Source organism: Schistocerca piceifrons, chromosome 1 (assembly GCF_021461385.2).
Source record: "Schistocerca piceifrons isolate TAMUIC-IGC-003096 chromosome 1, iqSchPice1.1, whole genome shotgun sequence".
In the NCBI taxonomy this organism is placed as follows: domain Eukaryota; kingdom Metazoa; phylum Arthropoda; class Insecta; order Orthoptera; family Acrididae; genus Schistocerca; species Schistocerca piceifrons.
In genome coordinates, this window is record NC_060138.1 from 622,814,782 (window position 1) to 622,835,976 (window position 21,195).

General features: G+C 44.1%; 1 protein-coding gene across 1 annotated transcript in view; it reads right to left on the minus strand.

The window, feature by feature from the left end:
• Nucleotides 1-1,879: 1,879 nt before the first annotated feature.
• LOC124757432 (tubulin alpha-3 chain-like) overlaps nt 1,880-21,195 on the minus strand; it is a 70,849-nt gene continuing 51,533 nt past the window's right edge. Inside the window, exons 4-6 of the mRNA XM_047249065.1 lie at nt 10,312-10,668; nt 5,168-5,417; nt 1,880-1,935 (exon numbers count right to left, since the gene is read on the minus strand). Coding sequence (XP_047105021.1) covers nt 1,880-1,935; nt 5,168-5,417; nt 10,312-10,668 — 663 coding nt within the window. The remainder of the gene's footprint in view (nt 1,936-5,167; nt 5,418-10,311; nt 10,669-21,195) is intronic.

The following is a 21,195-nucleotide window of genomic DNA, read 5'->3' on the forward strand; positions in this document are numbered from 1 at the left end:
GCAGTGGAGGATATATAAATCGTGTCGAGGTAGACGTGGAAAACAGTGCAGTCGTAGTGCAGAAGCGGAGCGATTTATCTGACGTCCAGAAGGGTATGATGATTGGCTTTCAGACCAAGGGCGGAAGCATTTCCGAAATGGTTAAGTTATCAAGCTGTTCGTGTGCCGCCGTGGTTAAAATGTACCGTGGCAAAATGGCGCTATTCAAAACCGGCGTCGTGGCAATTGTGTTGCACCACTGGCCATAGATGACAGGGGTGAACGACAGCTGCAGAGATGCATACGGGCGAATAGACGTGCAACTGTTGAGCAGCTAACCGCCCAGATGAACCACTGTGCTGCCAACAGTGTCTCCCCAACGGCATTTCAGCGAACACTGTTGCGTGTGGGCGTCTGCAGCAGGTATCTGTTTCAGGCTCCCATGCTGACTGCTGTTATCGGCGACGAAGGTTGGAACTGCCACGCCAGTACCATATCTGGACGTCCACTGAATGGTGACGGGTGACCTTTGTAGATAAATCACGTTTCGTGCTCCATCGACCAGATGGCCGTCAGCATATACGGCGTGAAACGTCTGAAACCAAACACCTGTAACAATCGTCGAAAGGGCACAGGCCGGAGGAGGAAGTGTTATGGTCTGGGGAATGTGTCATTCCCTTGTTGATCTCGTCATTCTGTAAGGCACAGTGGATCAGCACAAGTATACATCTATGCCTGAGGACCATGTCCACTCCTAAATGTAGTCTGTTTGTCCTCGGTACTATGGCATCTACCAGCAAGACAATGCAACGTTTCACAGGAGTCCGCGCTGCAAAAGGTGGTTATTCGGGCTTTTGCTAGGTGGTCTGTGTACAGTATATTTACAATCCGATTGGCCATCACTCGTCTGTTTTTAGCTACTGGTAGTCGTACTGAAAAATATTACTTTCATACATGTTGAATACATTTGCTTTATACATGTGCTAATAAACATGTCCTAATATAATGAAACCATGGTGATAACGTCAAAACATAGGCATAAAATCAGCTTAGCGTCGTCACACACACAGTACTGACAATATGGCGTAAACTAGGCCACAGTGACGGTAGAATCATCCTATTAACATCAATACTGTTCATAATAAAATGCTATACAGTAGCAACAAAAAATGCGTCGCAAGCTCGTTACATGTCACTACCGTACTCCTATACGTATTCGTTCATTATGTAATTGTACGAAATGCAGTAAAATGAAAACTGCAGTAGGTAAAAATCTATAGTGGGCTTATCATGTATGAAAGTAACATTTAGATGTACACTGTCCACCAGTTTCATTTGGTTTACCCATGTTTTGCTGCAGATCTGAAAGTGGTCATCGCTCATCGAAACCAGAAGTCTAAGCAAAAAACAATTTTGTGATTATAGGCGGAAATAAAAGAAATGTATCCTACACTTTCTGGACTACTGTTCTATTCGTGATTATGTCACAGCTTGTGGGACAGAGATAGGTATTGCCCTGCAACACGAAATATTCTCCACCCTTTGTGGACAACACTTCGGCAATACGTCGGCAACAATCTGCTACATCAGCAATACTGTCCAGACCAACATTAAAATTGCCGTGTACTGCATCTACATTCATCAATGTTGACAGCAACGCTATTGCGCCCAGATACTGCCAAAAATGCCTGTGTAAACAAACCTTAAAGTCCATCTCACAAACAGTAACATTCGCTAAAAGCTTACTTGCTGGGTCGCGCAACAGCCTCCAAGTCTTCTCCGTCGACGGCGAACCTGCTTCTCTGGAGGGAGGTTCGCATCTTTTCCCGCGATGGCTCCGATGCCATTTCCCTTTCAGTGTTCCCTGAATTCTACCTGCGCTGGCCAATCAGGAGTTCTGTTAACGTCTGATACCACAGCCTGGAAGATAGTGAGCCACATCAAACGTGTCTACGCTAGGGAATATAAGCTCAAAGTCCATTTTAATTACCGCAAACGTCTCCACAGTGAAGTAATGAAAATATTATTGGTTTAATTAATGCGTACAGGGAAGAGACGTTCTTATATGCTGAGAGAACACCCAGTTATTCTAACAAATATCCGTACATGAAGCGGACATACACTGAGGTGACAAAAGTAATGGGAAACTCCTAGTATCGTGATGGACGGCGTAACGCAGCAACTCGACGTGGCATCGAGTCAACAAGACTGCTTCTATAGCCGTCCATGATTGTGAAAGTGTTAGCGCTGCAGGATTTTGTGCACGAACTGATCTTTATATTACGTCCCATTATTCCTCGACGGGATTCAAGTTGAGCCAACTGAGTGGGCAAACAATTCCCTAGAACTGTCCAGAATAACCTTCAAACCAACCGCGGAAAGTTGTGCCCTGGTGACATGGTACATTGTCACCCATAAAAAGTCCATCGTTGTTCGGGAACATGACGTCCATGAATGGCGGCATATAGTATCCAAGTAGCCGAATATCGAGAGGACCCAGTGTATTCCATGTAAACGCAGCCCACAGCATTATGGAACCATCACCAGCTTGCACAGTGCCTTGTTGACAACTTGGGTCCATGGCTCCGAGGGGTGTGCCCCAAACTCAAAACCCTACCATGACCTCTTACCAACTGAAATCGGGACTGATCTGAGCAGGCCACGGTTTTCCACTCGTCTAGGGTCCAATCGATATGGTCGATGGCCCAGGAGAGGCACTGCAGGCGATGTCGTGCGGGTAGCAAAGGCACTTGCAGTGGTCGTTTGCTGCCATAGCACATTAACGACATATTTCGCCTCACTCTCCTGACGTATACGTCCCACATTGATTTCTGCGATTACTTCAAGCAGTGTTGCTTGTTTGCCAGCACCGACAACTCTTTGCAAGCCCGCTACTCTCAGTCGTTAAATGAGGGTCGTCGGCCACTATGTTGTCCTTGGTGAGAGGTAATGCCTGAAATATGGTATTCTCGGCACAGTCTTGACACCGTGGATCACAGAATGTTGAATACCCTAATAATTTCCGCAATGGAATGTTCCATGAGTCTAGCTTCAAGCACCATTCCGCATTCAAATTCCCGTCGTGCGACTATAACCACATCGGAAAGCTTTTCATATGAATCGCCTGACTACAATGACAGCTCTACCAATGCACTGCCCTTTTAAACATTGTGTACGTGATGTTACCGCAATCTGTATATGTGCATATCGCTGCTCCATGACTTCTGTCACCTCAGTTGCCTCGACAGAACTGTCGCGTCTCAGTTTTATTTTGCGCTCCTAATGTGACACAATCCACGCACAGACGTATTAATTTAAAGATATTGGCTTCTACCGTGGGTAGAGAAAAGATTTCATTTATTTTTTAGGACTACAAAAGTATCCCTCTTTGCAAAGACGGAGATGACACCAAATAAAGTATCGTACACGTTTATCGGCTCAAAGTTCAAATGGTTCAAATGGCTCTGAGCACTATGGGACTTAACATCTAAGGTCATCAGTCCTCTAGAACTTAGAACTACTTAAACCCAACTAACCTAAGGACATCACAAACATCCATGACCGAGGCAGGATTCGAACCTGTGACCGTATCGGTCGCGCGGTTCCAGACTGTAGCGCCCAGAACCGCTCGGCCACCCCGGCCGGCGGGCTCAAAGTGTTAGGCGCATTAGTAACGTGCTCCACGGGTTACTGATTATTTAGCGATATTTACTGCAGTGCTCTTACGTAGCATTATATGATAAGTCCATGTTGCATGACGGTCAACATTTTGGTGACCGAAGCAAATAACGAAATCAATTTTTATGTTTCCAACACAGTGGTCACAGAGGATCAGAAGTAGAAGAAATTGTTTTATAAAATTCCGTCTCCCATGATAAGAGACGAGTCGGTCAAACAATTGTAAGAAATATCTAACGTGGGACTTAAAGGCACAAACGAAAGATATTCTAAGTATAAATCTGCCAGAAAGAGGAAGGAATTATATTCCAGTACTGCAGACCTTAATGCTAGATTACTAAATTCTCGTACAATTTACGATTGCAGTTATCACCAGTTCTGATATTGTCAGTTTTAGGTGTAAAAAAGAATATTTTGTACTTTTTTTTACGTGACGTACCACAGGAGACCTTATAATTGTTGCTAAAAATAATTATGACTTTCTTTGCATTAAATTTGCAGTAGTAAAATTTACGATGGTTTAGTAACAGTGTAACAATGCCTTCCTAAGTGTTCTAGGGTTAAACTGTGTGACAGATTTTGCATGCGAGATAGCTGTCCCTACTACCAGCTAGCCAACAGTCTAGCACGACAAATAGCATATATACAGCGAATCTTGTTCCGCGAAGCAAACACTTACGACGAGATGTGTGACCTGATACAGGACACATCGTTAAACCTAATATTGCGCTGAACTAATTTGGGCACGTAAGGCTTCATATTAGAAAACATTTTTATCCGTAACCAGAAAGAATCCCCCGTTTTACGTGAGCATCGGGTATCACCAGAAACACGGTAAAAGCAGTTATTTGTTTCGAATGTCTACATATATCAACTGAATAACATACGCTGAAGATACCTGTGGAAAGACCAGAAAAATGCCGGCCGCGGTGGTCTAGCGGTTCTAGGCGCTCAGTCCGGAACTGCGCGACTGCTACGGTCGCAGGTTCGAATCCTGCCTCGGGCATGGATGTGTGTGATGTCCTTAGGTTAGTTAGGTTTAAGTAGTTCTAAGTTCTAGGGGGCTGATGACCTCAGATGTTAAGTCCCATAGTGCTCAGAGCCATTTGAACCAGAAAAATCGGCCTAACAACTCTTTGGAGAGAGAGTCTGTAGAGATGGAAGGTCAGGTGGTCTCATTCATACAGACATGAAAAACGATTCCCACTTATCGAGGCCTCTGTCTTCCCCCACCGTCAGGAGTGGGGGGGGAGGGGGGAGGGGGAGGGACAGCCAACAGACAGTCGCATTTCTTCTTTCTCCAGCGCCACATGCATCCTGTGTTGTCAGTTTTGTGGGTACGTGCAGAACCTAGTCAACACTGTTCTCCGCCTCGCGGTCTGCCATTCACAAAATTACATTATTCGAGCTACACTATCACGGTGTTTTCTCACTTTTCCAGCTCTCACTTAACCTGATACGACTATACTACTGCTTTTTGGCCTGCGTACCAGTGCTCAGGTGTCTCTCTCCACCTCTTTGTAGTCCCGTACCAAGGCGCGAAGGTTGCTGCGCGCTTCGCCGAACTCTCCCTCCTCCATGCCCTCTCCGACGTAGTGGTGCACGAAGGCGCGCTTGGCGAACATGAGGTCGAACTTGCGCCCGAGGCGTATCCACGCCTCCTTCACGGCCGTGGAGTTGGCCAGCATGCAGGCAGCGCTCGGCGTTGGAGCCAGGTCGCCGCAGGGCACCGGCACTGGAGGCTCGCTGTTCATCCCGACCTGCAGTGGTGCCAATCTCAAAACATCTACGTCTGCATGCTTAAACTCTCTGATAATAAATTATCACAGTTTAATTAATTTTCGGCAAGCTGGCTGTTTAACTGATTGTAAAGCTCAGATCAGAGGATCATACTTGTTTTTTTAACAATGAGTGCGTGCTCTAACCAATACAAATACAGCTAAAGTCATTATTACGAGAATGTACTATTAATGACTGTGAAACTACTGAATATGACCGTTTAAGTTTCAGGACAACTTTGAATTTATTATCAAATATCAGTCACTCTGTTTACCACCTCTCACAACCATACTGTAGAAATCACAATTGTACCTTTCACATTCGTGAGTCGTTAATCAGCTACAATTGTAATAATTATTTGGAATATTCTGATGTAAGATATATTCAGCATAACTAACTCACAATATCATTTCCTCCCTCCCCTTGCAGCTAACTATATTATAGCACTATATTATCTCAAAATCTCCATTAAAACTACAATTCAATCAGATAACATGCAACAAACATCAAATTGTCATGAAAAATACTACATTCTAAATACTACATTCTTGGACATGTAAAAAAAAAAAAAAAGAAAAATGGCTCTTAGCACTATGCGACTTAACTTCTGAGGTCATCAGTCGCCTAGAACTTAGAACCAATTAAACCTAAGTAACCTAAGGACATCATACACATCCATGCCCGAGGCAGAATTCGAACCTGCGACCGTAGCGGTCGCTCGGTTCCAGACTGTAGCGCCTAGAACCGCACGGCCACTCCGGCCGGCTCTTGGATATGCATTTTCGGTGCAGTCACACTACGTAGGTACGAGTAACGCCATCTATAACCTGTACACGACAAAAGATTAAGCAGTGTGTTCCTTATTAAGATTGGTTCAAATAGCTCTGAGCACTATGCGACTTAACTTCTAAGGTCACCAGTCGCCTAGAACTTAGAACTAATTAAACCTAACTAACCTAAGGACATCACACACATCCATGCCCGAGGCAGGATTCGAACCTGCGACCGTAGCGGTCGCTCGGTTCCAGACTGTAGCGCCCAGAACCGCACGGCCACTCCGGCCGGCCTCCTTATTAAGAAATCGCATTTGTATGTTGGCTGCTGGTGAGAAGATCGCTGTTATGCCTTGTGTAAGTAGGAGAAATGGTTCGCACGCTGACACTTGTTGATGGCCCAACATTGAAATCTGCAGAAATTTGGGGAAGGGCTGCACTTCTGTCATTATTGAATGATTCTCTTCAGTAATCGTCGGTCCCGTTCTTGAAGGGTCTTTTTCCGGTCGCGGCGATGTCGGAGATTTGATGCTTTACCGGATTCCTGACATTCACGTACACTCGTGAAATGGTCGAACGGGATAATCCCCACTTCATCGCTACCTCGGAGATATCGTGTCCCATCGCTCGTGCACCGACTATAACACCACATTCAAACTCTCTTAAATCTTGATAACCTACGATTCTAGCAGCAGTAAGCGATCTAACAACTGCGCCAGACACTTGTTGTCTTGTATAGGCGTAACCAACGCAGCGCCGTATTCTGCCTGTTTACATACCTCTCTATTGAATACGCATGACTATACCAGTTTGTTTGGTGCTTCAGTGTATAATAGCTAAGTACGAGAGCCTGTTATGCAACGCGTCTGGTCCTCTAAAAAGAGTGCGGTATTGTTGGTGTTGTCATCAGTCGCCTAGAAAAAAAAATTAGACATTCGGAGCTATAATGTTTGTCTGCTGCTCTCTTTTTACGTCGTAAATGCAACTGCTCACATCACCGCAGGTTAGATGGACCAGCTGGCTGCCCAGTGCTGTGCAAGTTAAACGCACTGGGTAAGCTGTTATCGCGTATTGTCGCCCAGTCGACGTGCGTGTAAGGCGCAGCATAAAATGTAACCTTATTATCGTACATAACTGTACTCGAGACAGCTTGGCTTCCGCTCCACGTGAAAGAGATGAAACGAAATCCCATGAGATCCCAGCAAACGCACAAGAATACGTGGTGTAACGCTTACATCAAGTTCATTCTTATGGTGAACACAGTACAGTACCGCTGCGAGGCTATCGCTGTGGTGTCACTATGTGTGCACTGAAACAGTTTCTGACGCCGCGGTCTCGCTGCAGGGTCGCGCGGCTGGGCTGTTACTCGTCTGTGTGAACCGAGCCTCGGAGCTGTTGTATCTACTAGAGGTTACAGCACTGTGTTTTATATTTCGCACTCTGCACAGACACAAATCATCTACAAATTTAATCATGCGTTGTTTCTGCAACGTTGTAAAAGCTACAACAGATTAATTTTCATTTTTTGCTATCCTTCCTAGCGTTGGAATCTTTATAGGCAGCAGTTTGTTATCGTTTTTTTTCCCTTGCCATTGACACGGGTAACAACAACAGCTAGCTGGCAAGCAGTGTGGACGCTAACCCAAAGTGAAGTCACCTAGCATCTAGCATCCGTTCTGTCGGAGTTTTCTAAAAAATTTGTACGCGTCACGACATTCTAGTCTCTTGTGGTACTATGAGATGCAATTTGCTTCCATAACTTGTGGTATATGGCACTTGCTGTGGTATCACCGCCAGACACCACACTTACTAGGTGGTAGCTTTAAATCGGCCGTGGTCCATTAGTACATGTCGGACCCGCGTGTCGCCACTGTCAGTGATCGCAGACCGAGCGCCACCACACGGCACTCGCCCCAGTTGTACGGACGACTTTGCTAGCGACTACACTGACGAAGCCTTTCGCTCATTTGCAGAGCAGATAGTTAGAATAGCCTTCAGCTAAGTCAATGGCTACGACCTAGCAAGGCGCCATTAGTAGTTTATTGCCTGAATCTACAGAGTCTCACTTGTATCGTCAATAGCGATGTACAACAAGGATGGATTAAAGTTAAGTATTCCAGCAGCTACGTACTTTTCTTTATAGCATTCATTACGTATCCTGTTTCAGACCTCACGCCATCCTTCGTGTGTTTATAGCGTGCATTGCGGTCCCCTCAAATCACATTGTGTCGGCACTTCTGTCGACACATCACTTGCCATACGCGTATCCTTCGCCTTTCGACTCGGGTCGGCTATGGTTTACTTTGAAAGACCCGCTGGTTCGATCTATTGCGCTCAGCGTAAGCTAACAATGAATGCCCTCTTGCGGAGCGCAGGGGACACGGGGAGCTCCAGTGAAGGCACGGAGGCGAAAGGTTGTTGGGAGGGATCAGCTGGACAGTTATTGAAATCGTTTGCGTTGTTGTAGTGTGGTTTTAAGAACTACAAAGATGAGTTTGGCAGTCTGTGCGCTGTGCGTTCGTTAGCTTTTTAGCAGTTTGCTGCTTAAGCCTACCAGTGGTTTTAGTGGCTGTTCAGATCAGCTGGGCAGCTGTTGAATTCATCTGAGTTGCTTTAGTTGTTGACTGAGTTGTCGTATATTTTAAGTGCTACATAGATCAACTGGGCAGCCATTGTATTCGTTGCCTTTGTAGCAGTTTGTTATTTAAGTTCACCGTGGTTTTAGGTACTGCTCAGATCAACTGGGCAGCTGTTGACTTCATTTGAGCTGTAGTAGTTGTTGACTCAATTTTCGTGGGTTTTAACTGCTACAAAGATTAGCCGGGCACCTGTTGGTGTGATTGACGTTGCTGCAGATTTTGTTGTTGTATATTAATGTGGATATAATTACTGCGCTGCTCAGGCTAGCAGCTTTTGAGTTAATTAACGGCCGCGAGGGATTAGTTGAGCGGTCTAGGGCGCTGCAGTCATGGACTGTGCGGCTGGTCCCTGCGGAGGTTCGAGTCCTCCCTCGGGCATGGGTGTGTGTGTTTGGCCTTAGGATAATTTAGGTTAAGTAGTGTGTGAGCTTAGGGACTGATGACCTTAGCAGTTAAGTCACATAAGATTTCACACATATTTGAACATTTTTTGAGTTAATTAACGAGTCAGGAAGTTGACATTACGGGTCCTCATGACAGTTCTGAACTGAAAGCAGCTATTGCCGATATTAACCATTTCTGTTAGAACCGCAGTAGTAACCGTTGGATTATACTTCAATGATTATGAAATTGTCCGTTGTTATCGGATTAAAATCCATTTGCGTCGGAAGGCGAGGATGACAGTAGTCGTAGAATGCTGTGAAACAACTATATCCTTCAGGCTTGCGTAACGGCAATTGGTGTGCGCCCTAGCGGCCCAAGTGTGTTGTCGGTTCTGGCCGGTTGTTTGGTTGTTGAAATAAGGTATTGTAATTGGGATAATTCCCCAGCCCTTCACTCGAGAATTATTCCTGAGATAGAGCTCGTGTTGCAGCTTACATTTAAATAGATTCATACTAACTCCATAACACACACAGTGAAAATCAACTGATTATGAATTCAAGACCGCGTAAACGTCTTGCATAATTCTATCTATCTATCTATCTATCGCTTGAGATTTGTCCCGCAGTTACGCAGGGTCAGCCATCGTTAATCGGATTTGGCATGTTAATGTTTAAGGGGTGGCCGTATGCCCTTCCTGCCGCCACCCCGTACCCCCCGGGACGGAATTGGTGTACGCCAACTGTCTGTGTCGAGTGTAATCCGTGGAATAGTGCGAATGTGTTCAAATGTCTGCGAGCCGTGTAACTGAGGCGGAACATGGGGACCAGCCCGTTATTCACCTAGCGGAATATGGAAAACCGCCTAAAAACCACATCCAGGCTGGCCGGCACATCGGCCCTCGTCGTTAATCCGCCGGGCGGATTCGATCTGGGGCCGGGGCGCCTACCCGAGTCCAGGAAGCAGCGAATTAGCACTCTCGACTACCCTGGCGGGTAAAGGTCTTGCATACAATAAACCATAAATATCAATGAAATCCTACAAATCTAACTCTTGTTGCTTATACTACTACTGGCACTTACTTTGAAACCAGTAGGGCACCAACTGACGAAGCGCACGGATCGCATGGCCTTGATGTTGGCCACGGCCAGGCTGATCTCGTTGGGCGCCACGCTGCCGCGGTACAGAATGCAGCAGGACATGTATTTGCCGTAGCGAGGGTCACAGCGGACCATCTGCGCGGCTGGCTCGAAGCAAGCCGTGAGCAGGCGGTCGGCGGAGATGGACGAGAAGGATGCCCTGCCGGGAGGCATCAGCGGCGCGTACGACAGAACAGGGAAGTGGACACGTGGGAACGGCACCAGGTTCGTCTGCACCTCCATCAGGTCCACGTTTTTGTCGCCCGGGAACCGCAGCGAGGTCGTCACGGAAGAAACCACCTGTTCAGGGACCACAAAAGCTCTGCTCTGAGCGTGACTACCAACCTGTGCATCTCTCAAGACAATGTAAACAAGGGAACCTCACGGATTGACTATCTTCGACCAGCTTCCTAAAGCAATACTGTGCCGCTCATTTTCTTAAACCATCTAGATAAATCGTCTTTGAACATTAAAAAGTTCCCGAATGCTCTTGAGTAAAAAGCGTTTAGTACGGTAGCCGCCGATAGCTGTTTACGTAACGTGAAAATATACACTACTGGCCATTAAAATTGCTACACCACGAATATGACGTGCTACAGACGCGAAGAAGACGCTGTAATATGCAAATGATTAGCTTTTCACAGTATTCACACAAGGTTGGCGCCTGTGGCGACACCTACAACTTGCTGACATGAGGAAAGTTTCCAAGCGATTTCTCATACACAAACAGCAGTTGACCGTCGTTGCCTGGTGAAACGATGTTGTTATGCCTCGTGTAAGAAGGAGAAATTGCGGTTTATCGTATCGCGACATTGCTGCACGCGTTGTTCGAGATCCAATGACTGTTAGGAGAATATGGAATCGGTGGGTTCATGAGGGTAATACGGAACGCTGTGCTGGATCCCAATGGCCTCGTATCACTAGCAGTCGAGATGACAGGCATCTTATCCGCATGGCTGTAACGGATCGTGCAGCCACGTCTAGATCCCTGAGTCAACAGACGGGGACGTTTGCACGAACAGTTCGACGATGTTTGCAACAGCATGGACTATGAGCTCGGAGACCATGGCTGCGGTTACCCTTGACGCTGCGTCACAGACAGGAGTGCCTGTGATGGTGTACTCAATGACGAACCTGGGTGCACTAATGGCAAAACGTCATTTTTCGGATTAATCCAGGTTCTGTTACAGCATCATGATAGTCACATCCGTGCTTGGCGACATCACGGTGAACGCACATTGAAAGCGTGTATTCGGCATCGCCATAGCGGGTGTATCACCCGGTGTGATGGTATGGGGTGCCATTGGTTAAACGTCTCGGTCACCTCTTGTTCGCACTGACGGCACTTTGAACAATGGACGTTACATTTCAGATGTGTTACGACCCGTGGATCTACCCTTCATTCGATCCCTGCGAAACCCTACATTTCAGCAGGATAATGCACGACCGCATATTTCAGGTCCTGTACGGGCCTTTCTGGACACAGAAAACGTTCGACTGCTTCCCTGGCCAGCACATTCTCCAGATCTCTCACCAACTGAAAACGTCTGGTCAATGGTGGCCTAGCAACTGACTCGTCACAATACGGCAGTCACTACTCTTGATGAAATGTGGCATCGTGTTGAAGGTGTATGGGCAGCTGTACCTGTACACGCCATCCAAGCTCTGTTTGACTCAATGCCCAGGCGTATCAAAGCCGTTATTACGAACAGAGGTGGTCGTTCTGGGTACTGATTTCTCAGGATCTATGCACCCAAATTGCGTGAAAATGTAATCACATGTCAGTTCTAGTATAATATATTTGTCTAATGAATACCTATTTATCATCTGCATTTCTTCTCGGTGAACCAATTTTAATGGCCAGTAGTGTAGTAATCCTAAGATCGCTGATTCTCGTTTTGGTTATTTTTTAAACATTTGTTTACGTTGTGTATTTTTTATCAAATGGGAACGATAATTAACAAATACGTATTCACAACTTCTTAATAAAACAATATCCTTTTTTAAAATAGTAGTTGCATGAAATCAAATTGAAATATGAGACTGACATGCGATAAAGGAAACATGTATGTGTCAATAATACTGTTAAACACATGGAATTAAAAATATGCTATTTTCTACTGATGGCTCGCATTTTAGTACCGAATATTAATTTATTGTGGTACTCGCATTTTCATACAGTTGATAATTAAAAGCAAAAATACTATTATCTCATTAAAAATTACGACAAATAATTGTTAATTAACATTTCTATTTGTTAATAAATATGCAATTTAAATGAACGTAAAAAATAGATTGCTAAAAGTAAGACACGAAATCCTATCTTTAGGAATACAAAACTCCTAAGGTACGCACTTTTTTCTTTAGAGCTGTCTAATTTTTCACACGGTAAGTCCAATAATTACGTGTCTTGTAAATAAATAATATACAGTTGATTAACAAATTAAAATTTAAAATAAACTGTAAAAAAAAACTGCTTTCTTGTGGTCTCACTTCTGTACTACGGCACAGTAGTTCTCATGTGATCGTTGAAATTTTTATCAAACGCTAATTTTCAGAAAATATACATACTTTTCGTTGTACTTTTTCGTGGTGTTGTGTACTGAGATATATCCGTAATCTTCTGTGGTTTTCTTTTTGTTCTTCATAATAAAATATGTTATGTGTCATTTAATCAAATCAGTTGCATGCCTTATTTGCATTTGAGAACGGTACCTTGTAGGGATTTAAGAAATCTGTCGGTGTTTCAGCGTTTGGAAACATTCTATTGACGCAAATGATTATTCTGTCTGGCGCAGTTCCCTATTTTTCCATGCTTTTATATACAAATCGCTGCTATTCTGCGTCTGTTAAATTAAATATGCAACAGGTCGATGAATCGGCTAAATGTATGCCATTTAGTTTGAAGCTGATAGTTCTTTTCCTGTTAGCTGTGCGATACAAAGCAAATTTCGCTTCAGATGGTAGGTCACGATCATAGATTTTCTCGATATTGATGGTCAGTCAAAAACAGAATATTGCTGTTGAGTGAAGGTCTTATCCTTGCCTTCCATTATGTTCATGTGTACGATCTTTCACTTTGCATGTCAACTTTTCTGGAGTTTTTAGCTGAAAGCCGCCATATTCCATATAAAATACTTGAGGTGAAGGAATTCACATAAACTGGGACATGCAAGTTGGTTGGAACTATGTTACTGATCAAGTGAGCAATTAAATTATTCGATGTCTTTATCCACTGTTTATGCAGACTGTTAGGGCTATTGTACAGATATTTTAGTGTTCGGTACCTTATTATGTACCCACTTCAGTGTGTTAATTGTTTTTTCTCTGCATCTAACAATCTTGCCGCAAATACGTCACATAATTTACTAACTGATGTTTTCTGTATGGCCGTAACTGCACCGTTAAGTGGACTACGTCTGGCAGTATAGAGTAATAATTTTGCCTGCATCCAAACTTCAACACCTGATGACCTGCTGCCCAGGAGAAAATAAGCATTAATGGCTTGCCCTTGCTACATTTACTTGGAGGTACTAAGCAACACGAAAACATACTACTCCTAATAGCTACAATTACTTGTCTGAAAATGATATAATGAAGTTCGATATACTGTCCTCAGTCACCTATAAAAATATCTGCATTTATACACTTAAAACCGAGCGAGGTGGCGCAGTGGTTAGCACACTGGACTCGCATTCGGGAGGACGACGGTTCAATCCCGCGTCCAGCCATCCTGATTTAGGTTTTCCGTGATTTCCCTAAATCGCTTCAGGCAAATGCCGGGATGGTTCCTTAGAAAGGGCACGGCCGATTTCGTTCCCCATCCTTCCGTAATCCGAGCTTGTGCTCCGTCTCTAATGACCTCGTTGTCGACGGGACGTTAAACAGTAATCTCCTCCTCCTCCTCCTCCTCCTCCTATACACTTAAAATGCTGTACATACTATACACAGATGCGTTATTGATTTGTTACATACTATACCTAGCAAAAAAAGTGAAGCACTCAGAAGACTGAGTCGAATATCAGTGTAACTTCGTACATGTACGTATCGTTGGAGGGTGTGTCAGTGATGAGAGCTGCAGTTCTCTGTGACAGGTAAAACCGTCACCAGGGTACATTACTGCTCTTCGATTTGGTTTTATTACAAAGCTCTGTTAGGGCTTATAGGTTAAGGGGATCGAACAGCATCAGATGCTGAGTGATCACTTTTACGAATACGGATGTGCCGCGTACTCTTATGAGACAGCGTTATCAGCATCTGACAGTTTCAAAACGGCTTCATTGTGGGTCTCCGTTTGGCTGGCTGGGCGAATCATGCGATATCCAGATTTTTGGAGCATTCGAATAAGGTAATGGCCTGGTGTTGGATTTGCATGTGAGCGTGAGGAGATGCATTCCCGTCATCAGGGTACTGATCGACAACGACTGGCCATCACAAGGGAGAATCGTCGTATTGTGCACCAAGCACATCGCAACCCCTTTATACTTGCATCTGCATTTCAGGAACAGGTCAGACTTATGACAATGTCCCCAACCGAATTAGTGCATAAGGGATGGACTTAATTCCGTTAAGTAACCTCATGCTGTCAAGATCTTTGTAAATTTGACTTAATTTTATAATTACTGAAGTAACATAACATACTCTCTCAACCTGTGAAGTTTCATTTCGTTTCCTTCTCCACTTCTTGGTGCTTGACTTTGTTTGTCAGTCAGTGTACATATGAAGATTTAATCCTCCTTCATTGCAAGCGAGTGCTGACGCGTCATATGTCACTTCAAAAATGTAGCTGCGTGTCACAAAGTACCTCATTGATGATAAGATCCATTCATCCACCGGCGATTAGTAAAGAACCTTTGAATTCTTTTACATATAACAATCCTCGAAAAACAGCTAATATTCAAAAGTGATTTTTCTTGCTTTTTCTTTGGCACTGCGTCGTACTGCTTTAGACGATTTATTTACGGGTACTGAGCTTCAAGTCCTACGAGACTGAAGAAAATCGAAGAGAATTACGAGGTCTCCTTGTGATAGTAAATACGAACGCAGCGAAAATCTAAAGCCGTATATACACTGAAGAGCCAGAGAAACTGGTGCACCTGCCCAATATCGTGTAGGGCCCCAGGGAGCACGCAGAAGTGCCCCAGCACGACGTGGCATAGAACTCGACTAATGTCTGGAGTGGTGCTGGAGGGAATAGACACCATGAATCCTGCAGGGCTGTCCATAAATCAGCAAGAGTACGAGGAGGTGGAGATCTCTTCTGTACAGCAGGTAGGAAGGCATTCCAGGTATGCTCCATAATGTTCTTGCCTGGGGAGTTTGGTGGCCAGGGTAAGTCTTTAAACACAGAAGAGTGTTCCTGGAGCCACTCTGTAACAGTTCTGGACGTGTTAGGTGTTGCATTGTCCTGCTGGAATTACGCAATGGACATGAATGGATGCAGGTGAGGCCGGCCAGAGTGACCGAGCGGTTCTAGGTGCTTCAGTCTGGAACCGCCCGATCGCTACGGTCGCAGGTTCGAATCCTGCCTCGGGCATGGATGTGTGTGATGTCCCTAGGTTAGTTAGGTTTAAGTAGTTCTAAGTTCTAGGGGACTGATAACCTCAGAAGTTAAGTCCCATAGTGCTCAGAGCCATTTGAACCATTTTTGATGCAGGTGATCAGACAGGATGCTTACGTGTCACCTGTCAGAGTGGTATCTGCTCGTATCAGGGCTCCTATATCACTCCAACTGCACACATCTCACACCATTGCAGAGACTCCACCACCTTGAACAGTCCCCTGCTCACATGCAGCGTCCATGGATTTACGACGTTGTCTCCATACCCGCAAATGTCCATCCGCTCGATACAATTTCAAACTAGATTCGTCCGACCAGGCAACATGTTTCCAGTCATCAACAGTCCAATGTTGGTGTTCACGGGCATAGGAGATACGTAAAGCTTTGTGTCGTACAGTCATCAAGAGTACATAACTGGGCCTTCGGCTCCGAAAGCCCATATCGATGATGTTTCGTTGAATTGTTCGCACACTGACACTTTTTGATGGCACAGCATTGAAACCTGCAGCAATTTGCGGAAGGGTTGCACTTCTGTCACGTTGAACGACTCTCTTCAGTCGTCGTCAGTCCCGTTCTTGTAGGATCTTTTTCCGGTTGCAGCGAGTCGGAGACTTGATGTTTTATCGGATTCTTGATATTCACGATACACTCGAGAAATGGTCGTGCGGGAACATCCCCAATTCATCGCTACCTCGGAGATACTGTGCCTCATCGCTCGCGCGGTGACTGTAACACCACGTTCAAACTCACTTAAAATTTGATAACCTGCCAAATTCTCTTTGACCACGAAAATTCTTGTATATCAAACTTGCGTCCTCAGCATACTTTTGTATGCACCGGAAACATGGACTACCTATGCCAAACAAGAACGTCGCCTTAATGCTTTCCACATGCGGTGCCTGAGATCCATCCTCGGAGTAACGTGGAAGGACCGAGTGACCAACGAAGCAGTGCTATCTAAAACTAACTGCAACAGTATTTCAGCTATCTTGAAGCAGAGACGACTCCGCTAGCTGCGACACGTCCACCGTATGGATCCTGACAGATTACCACGTGAGGTGATGCTTGGAGAGATCTCTGTAGCCAAAAGACCTGTAGGACGTCCTGTATTGAGGTTCAAGGACTTCCGTAAACGAGATATGGAGAGTTTTGGAATCGACACAAACAGATGGAAGGCACGGGCTAGCATGAGACCAGAGTGGCATGATGATATATCGTCTGGAATGTCGAAGCATGATGAAGGCTTGTTAGACAGATTAAGGCAGAAAAAAAGACTTCGCAATGCTACCACTGCTCCTGCCTCAGCGGCCAGATACACTTGTGACAATTGCGGCAAGAGATGCCGTGCTGCCATTGGCTTGACAAGTCATATGAAAAAATGCAACCCATAAACACACAGACACTGCAACAATCATCTACCAAGATGTCGTGGCCAATATATATATATATATATATATATATATATATATATAGCCATTGTAGCAGCAGTAACCGATTTAGCAACTGCGCCAGACACTTGAAGTCTTATATAGACGTTGCCGACCGCGGCATCGTGTTCAGTCCGTTTACAAAATGGTTCAAATGGCTCTAAGCACTATGGGACTTAACATCTGAGGTCATCAGTCCCTAGACTTAGAACTAGTTAAACCTAACTAACCTAAGGACATCACACATATCCACGCCCGAGGCAGGATTCCAACCTGCGACCGTAGCACCCACGTACTTCCGGACTGAAGCGCCTAGAAACGCTCGGTCACAGCGGGCGGCTAGTCTGTTTACATATCTGTGTATATGAATAAGCGTGCCTATAGCAGTTTGTTTGGCACTTCAGTGTACATTACTCTTGTTATCTCACTTGTATGAAGAGTAATAAATTTTTACAAAATCAATCTTTAAATGGCGTCTTTTTTTCAGTTTGATAGTTCCTTCTGTGCATCAATAATGCAACAGGCGCCAGACACTCGTTGTGTTATAGGCGTTGTCGACAGCAGCGCCGTATTCTGTCCGTTTACATATCTCTCTATTTGAATATGTATGCCTATACCAGTTTCTTTGGCTCTTCAGTGTACACACATGAGCAAGAGAATCCACGTGGAGGAATATTTTGCATCAAATTTACCGTATCAGTTTTCGACAATGGTCTTTTACGTTCAACAAAAGCTATGAATATAAAGCGATAGCTGAAAATTTCTGTCACACCAGAAATGGAACCCAGATTTACTATTTATCGCGAACAGCCGTTTAAAATGACAAAATTATGTTATACTTAATTCTAAATATTTTAAATAACTTTCTAAAACGTGCCGTTACGGGTTTGTCGCATGTTCGCTACAAAATACTGTCATTCGAACTTGTAGTAATTCCATCGATTATTCGCACCACCAAATGTAAAACATCTGGATACCCCTATGTAATGCGTAATGCGGAATTGGCCAATAATATAACGAGAGACGGACTCGCCAGAATAAAAAGGGAGGTGAAGAGTATTCTGTTGTCAGCAGAGCTAAATGACGTCGAACGTGGACCAGTCATTCGATGCCATCTGAGTAACAGATCCATCGGAGACTCCTCAATCCTTCAAAGTTGCCTAAGTTGCCTGTTGGTGACGTGATTGTGAAACAGAGACACAGAGTAACAACCACAGCTGAACCAAGACCATGGATATCTCATGTACTGACGGACGGAGATCCTCGCGCATTGTGGTTGTAAAAATTCGTATGAAATCAGCGGCAGAAATCGTGGATTCCAAAGTACTGTCAGCAGTGCACAGGGGATAGGCAAAATAATGTGAACACCTGTACTTACTTGGGAATGATTTATTAATAAGGGGTTGGAACCCCATTTGCCCGCAGTATAGCTGCGAATCTTCTTGGATTACTGGCATATAATGATTCTATAGCCACAAGTGGAATGTTAAGCCACTCTTCGATCAGAACCTCTTCTGTCTCCTGTAGTGGCGAGGGAGGCGAAAATCTGCTCCGGATTCTGTGCTCCAATATCTCTCAAAAGGGTTCGATAATGTTAAAAGTCCGGGGACTGTGCTGGCCAGTGATGAGGCTGCAGTTTAGTTGCATGCTCCTCATACTACGGTTGTACTGTTCTGTCTGTGTGACTGGGTGCATTATCGTCTTGAAATATGGCGTCATTGGTGCGGAACAACATTTGAATCATGGGGTGCACCTGATCACCTAAAATGTTCACATAATCGTTGGCTGTAACACGTCCTTTGAGAGTAATTATGGGACCAGCAGAATACCATGATATGCCTGCCCACACCATCACACTTCCACCTCCAAGCTTAACCGGTGGAATCAAGCAGGCAGGATTGGAAATAACGAAAACGTTGTCTCGTCGGAATATATATGACTTGTTTCCACTGATCAGCCGATCAGTTCCAATGGCTCTGAGCATTATGGGACTTAACTTCTGAGGTCATCAGCCCCCTAGAACTTAGAACTACTTAAACCTAACTAACCTAAGGATATCACACACATCCACGTCCGAGGCAGGACTCGAACCTGCGACCGTATCGGTCGCGCGGCTCCAGACTGTAGCGCCTAAAACCGCTCGGTCACACCAGCCGGCAGCCGCTCAGTATTTATGCTCCTGACACACATGTTGTACGCTTCTTTCCGTTGGTTGTCGTCACTAATGGTTTCGGCATAGCAGCTCGTGCATGAATATTCGCTTTATGGAGTTCTCGCCGGACAATATCGATAGGCATGGGGTCTCGAAGATGGCTATTGATTTCCGCAGTCACTTTAGCCGCCACAGTTTTGTGCTGTTTTGAGCAGCTTGTGTTAGCATACGACGATCTCTGGCATTTAGTTTTGATTTCGCCCACTATTATGTTTGGACGATGACGCCATTCCATGTTTTGTGTAGGTGGCCATGACTGTTGAAACAGATGCTCTTCAAACATTCAATAAGTTGGCTCCGGTTAATAAGGCCCCTGCAATCTGCCCTATGTGGAACTCTGTTAGGTCTCTCATTGCTCATCGACATCGGCCCCTGAACGCAAATACGAAGTGTGCACTACTCGTGAACAACCTGCACTGATGCCTAATCCATACTGAACACGCATAGTCCAGAGCGACATGTGCCTTTCCTGCGTTGTTGACCATCCAACACAACCATCCCATTACTACCACTGTTCACATTATTTTGCCTATCCCGTGTATGCAGCACAATAACTATGAGTAACGAGTAACAAACAATGGGATACAATGGTCGAGCAGCTCTTCTTAAGCCGCACATTGCTGTAGTTAATGCAAGTGACGTTCGAGGTGGTGTCAAGCGAGACGCCACTGGACAGTGGATGACTGAAATCGAATGATTTGGAGGGAATAGAATAAGAATGAATTTGGGGGTACTGGCTCGCTTTTGTTTCACTAACTCACTCACTCCGTTCATGAGCTATTTCGTCAAAAGTTAGCCAGTACCCCAATTTATTCCTACTCTCATATAAATTTCTTATAAAAGATCAATGTAAGAAAATAAATATAATATAATTTCTAATAAAAGGTGAAAGTAAGAAAATAAATAAAATGAATTGGTTAATGAAAATTATTTACTAGCAGCCATAAGATTTTTATGAAGAGCAGTTCGTAAATGTCTTTTTAAATAAGGTCTCTTTACAGTTTTACCACATTCACGTGTCACTTTAATAGTTTGGTAATAATATACACATTTCCTACAAATATTTCTATGTCCATCTTTTCGATGTATATCTTTATGAAAGTCAGTGTTTTTTTTTTCATCCATACATTGACTACATTGCAACCATTATCTCTGCAAACAACAACAGCAGAAGTATATTCATTTATATGTAATTAACATACTATAAAACATTTTTTCCCAGCGAGAATTGGTTAATGCTCAATTTCATTTTCATCTGTTTGAGATAGAAGATTTATTTTAATACGTTTTCTACAATATGGACAAGTGTCTTATTCTTTTAGCCATTCAGCAATACTTTAAGAGTGTTCAATTAGTTCTTAAGGTTTAAATACTTTGCCTAAGAATGTTTTTGATAGATGTTTATATTCTAAAATTAATCCCCAATTAACTTTATCTTTGAATTCCATTAAAAAATAACCTCAGTCAATTTTTGAGCAGTTGATGTACAATCGCAATTCAGTTTATCTTGAAATCTCTTATAAAATCTTCAGATAATATTTGATTATATGATATTCTTTCCCAGACTAATTTATCTTGAAATTCTCCAATCAAATCTTGATACCTTGATATACCTTCCTAACCTAATT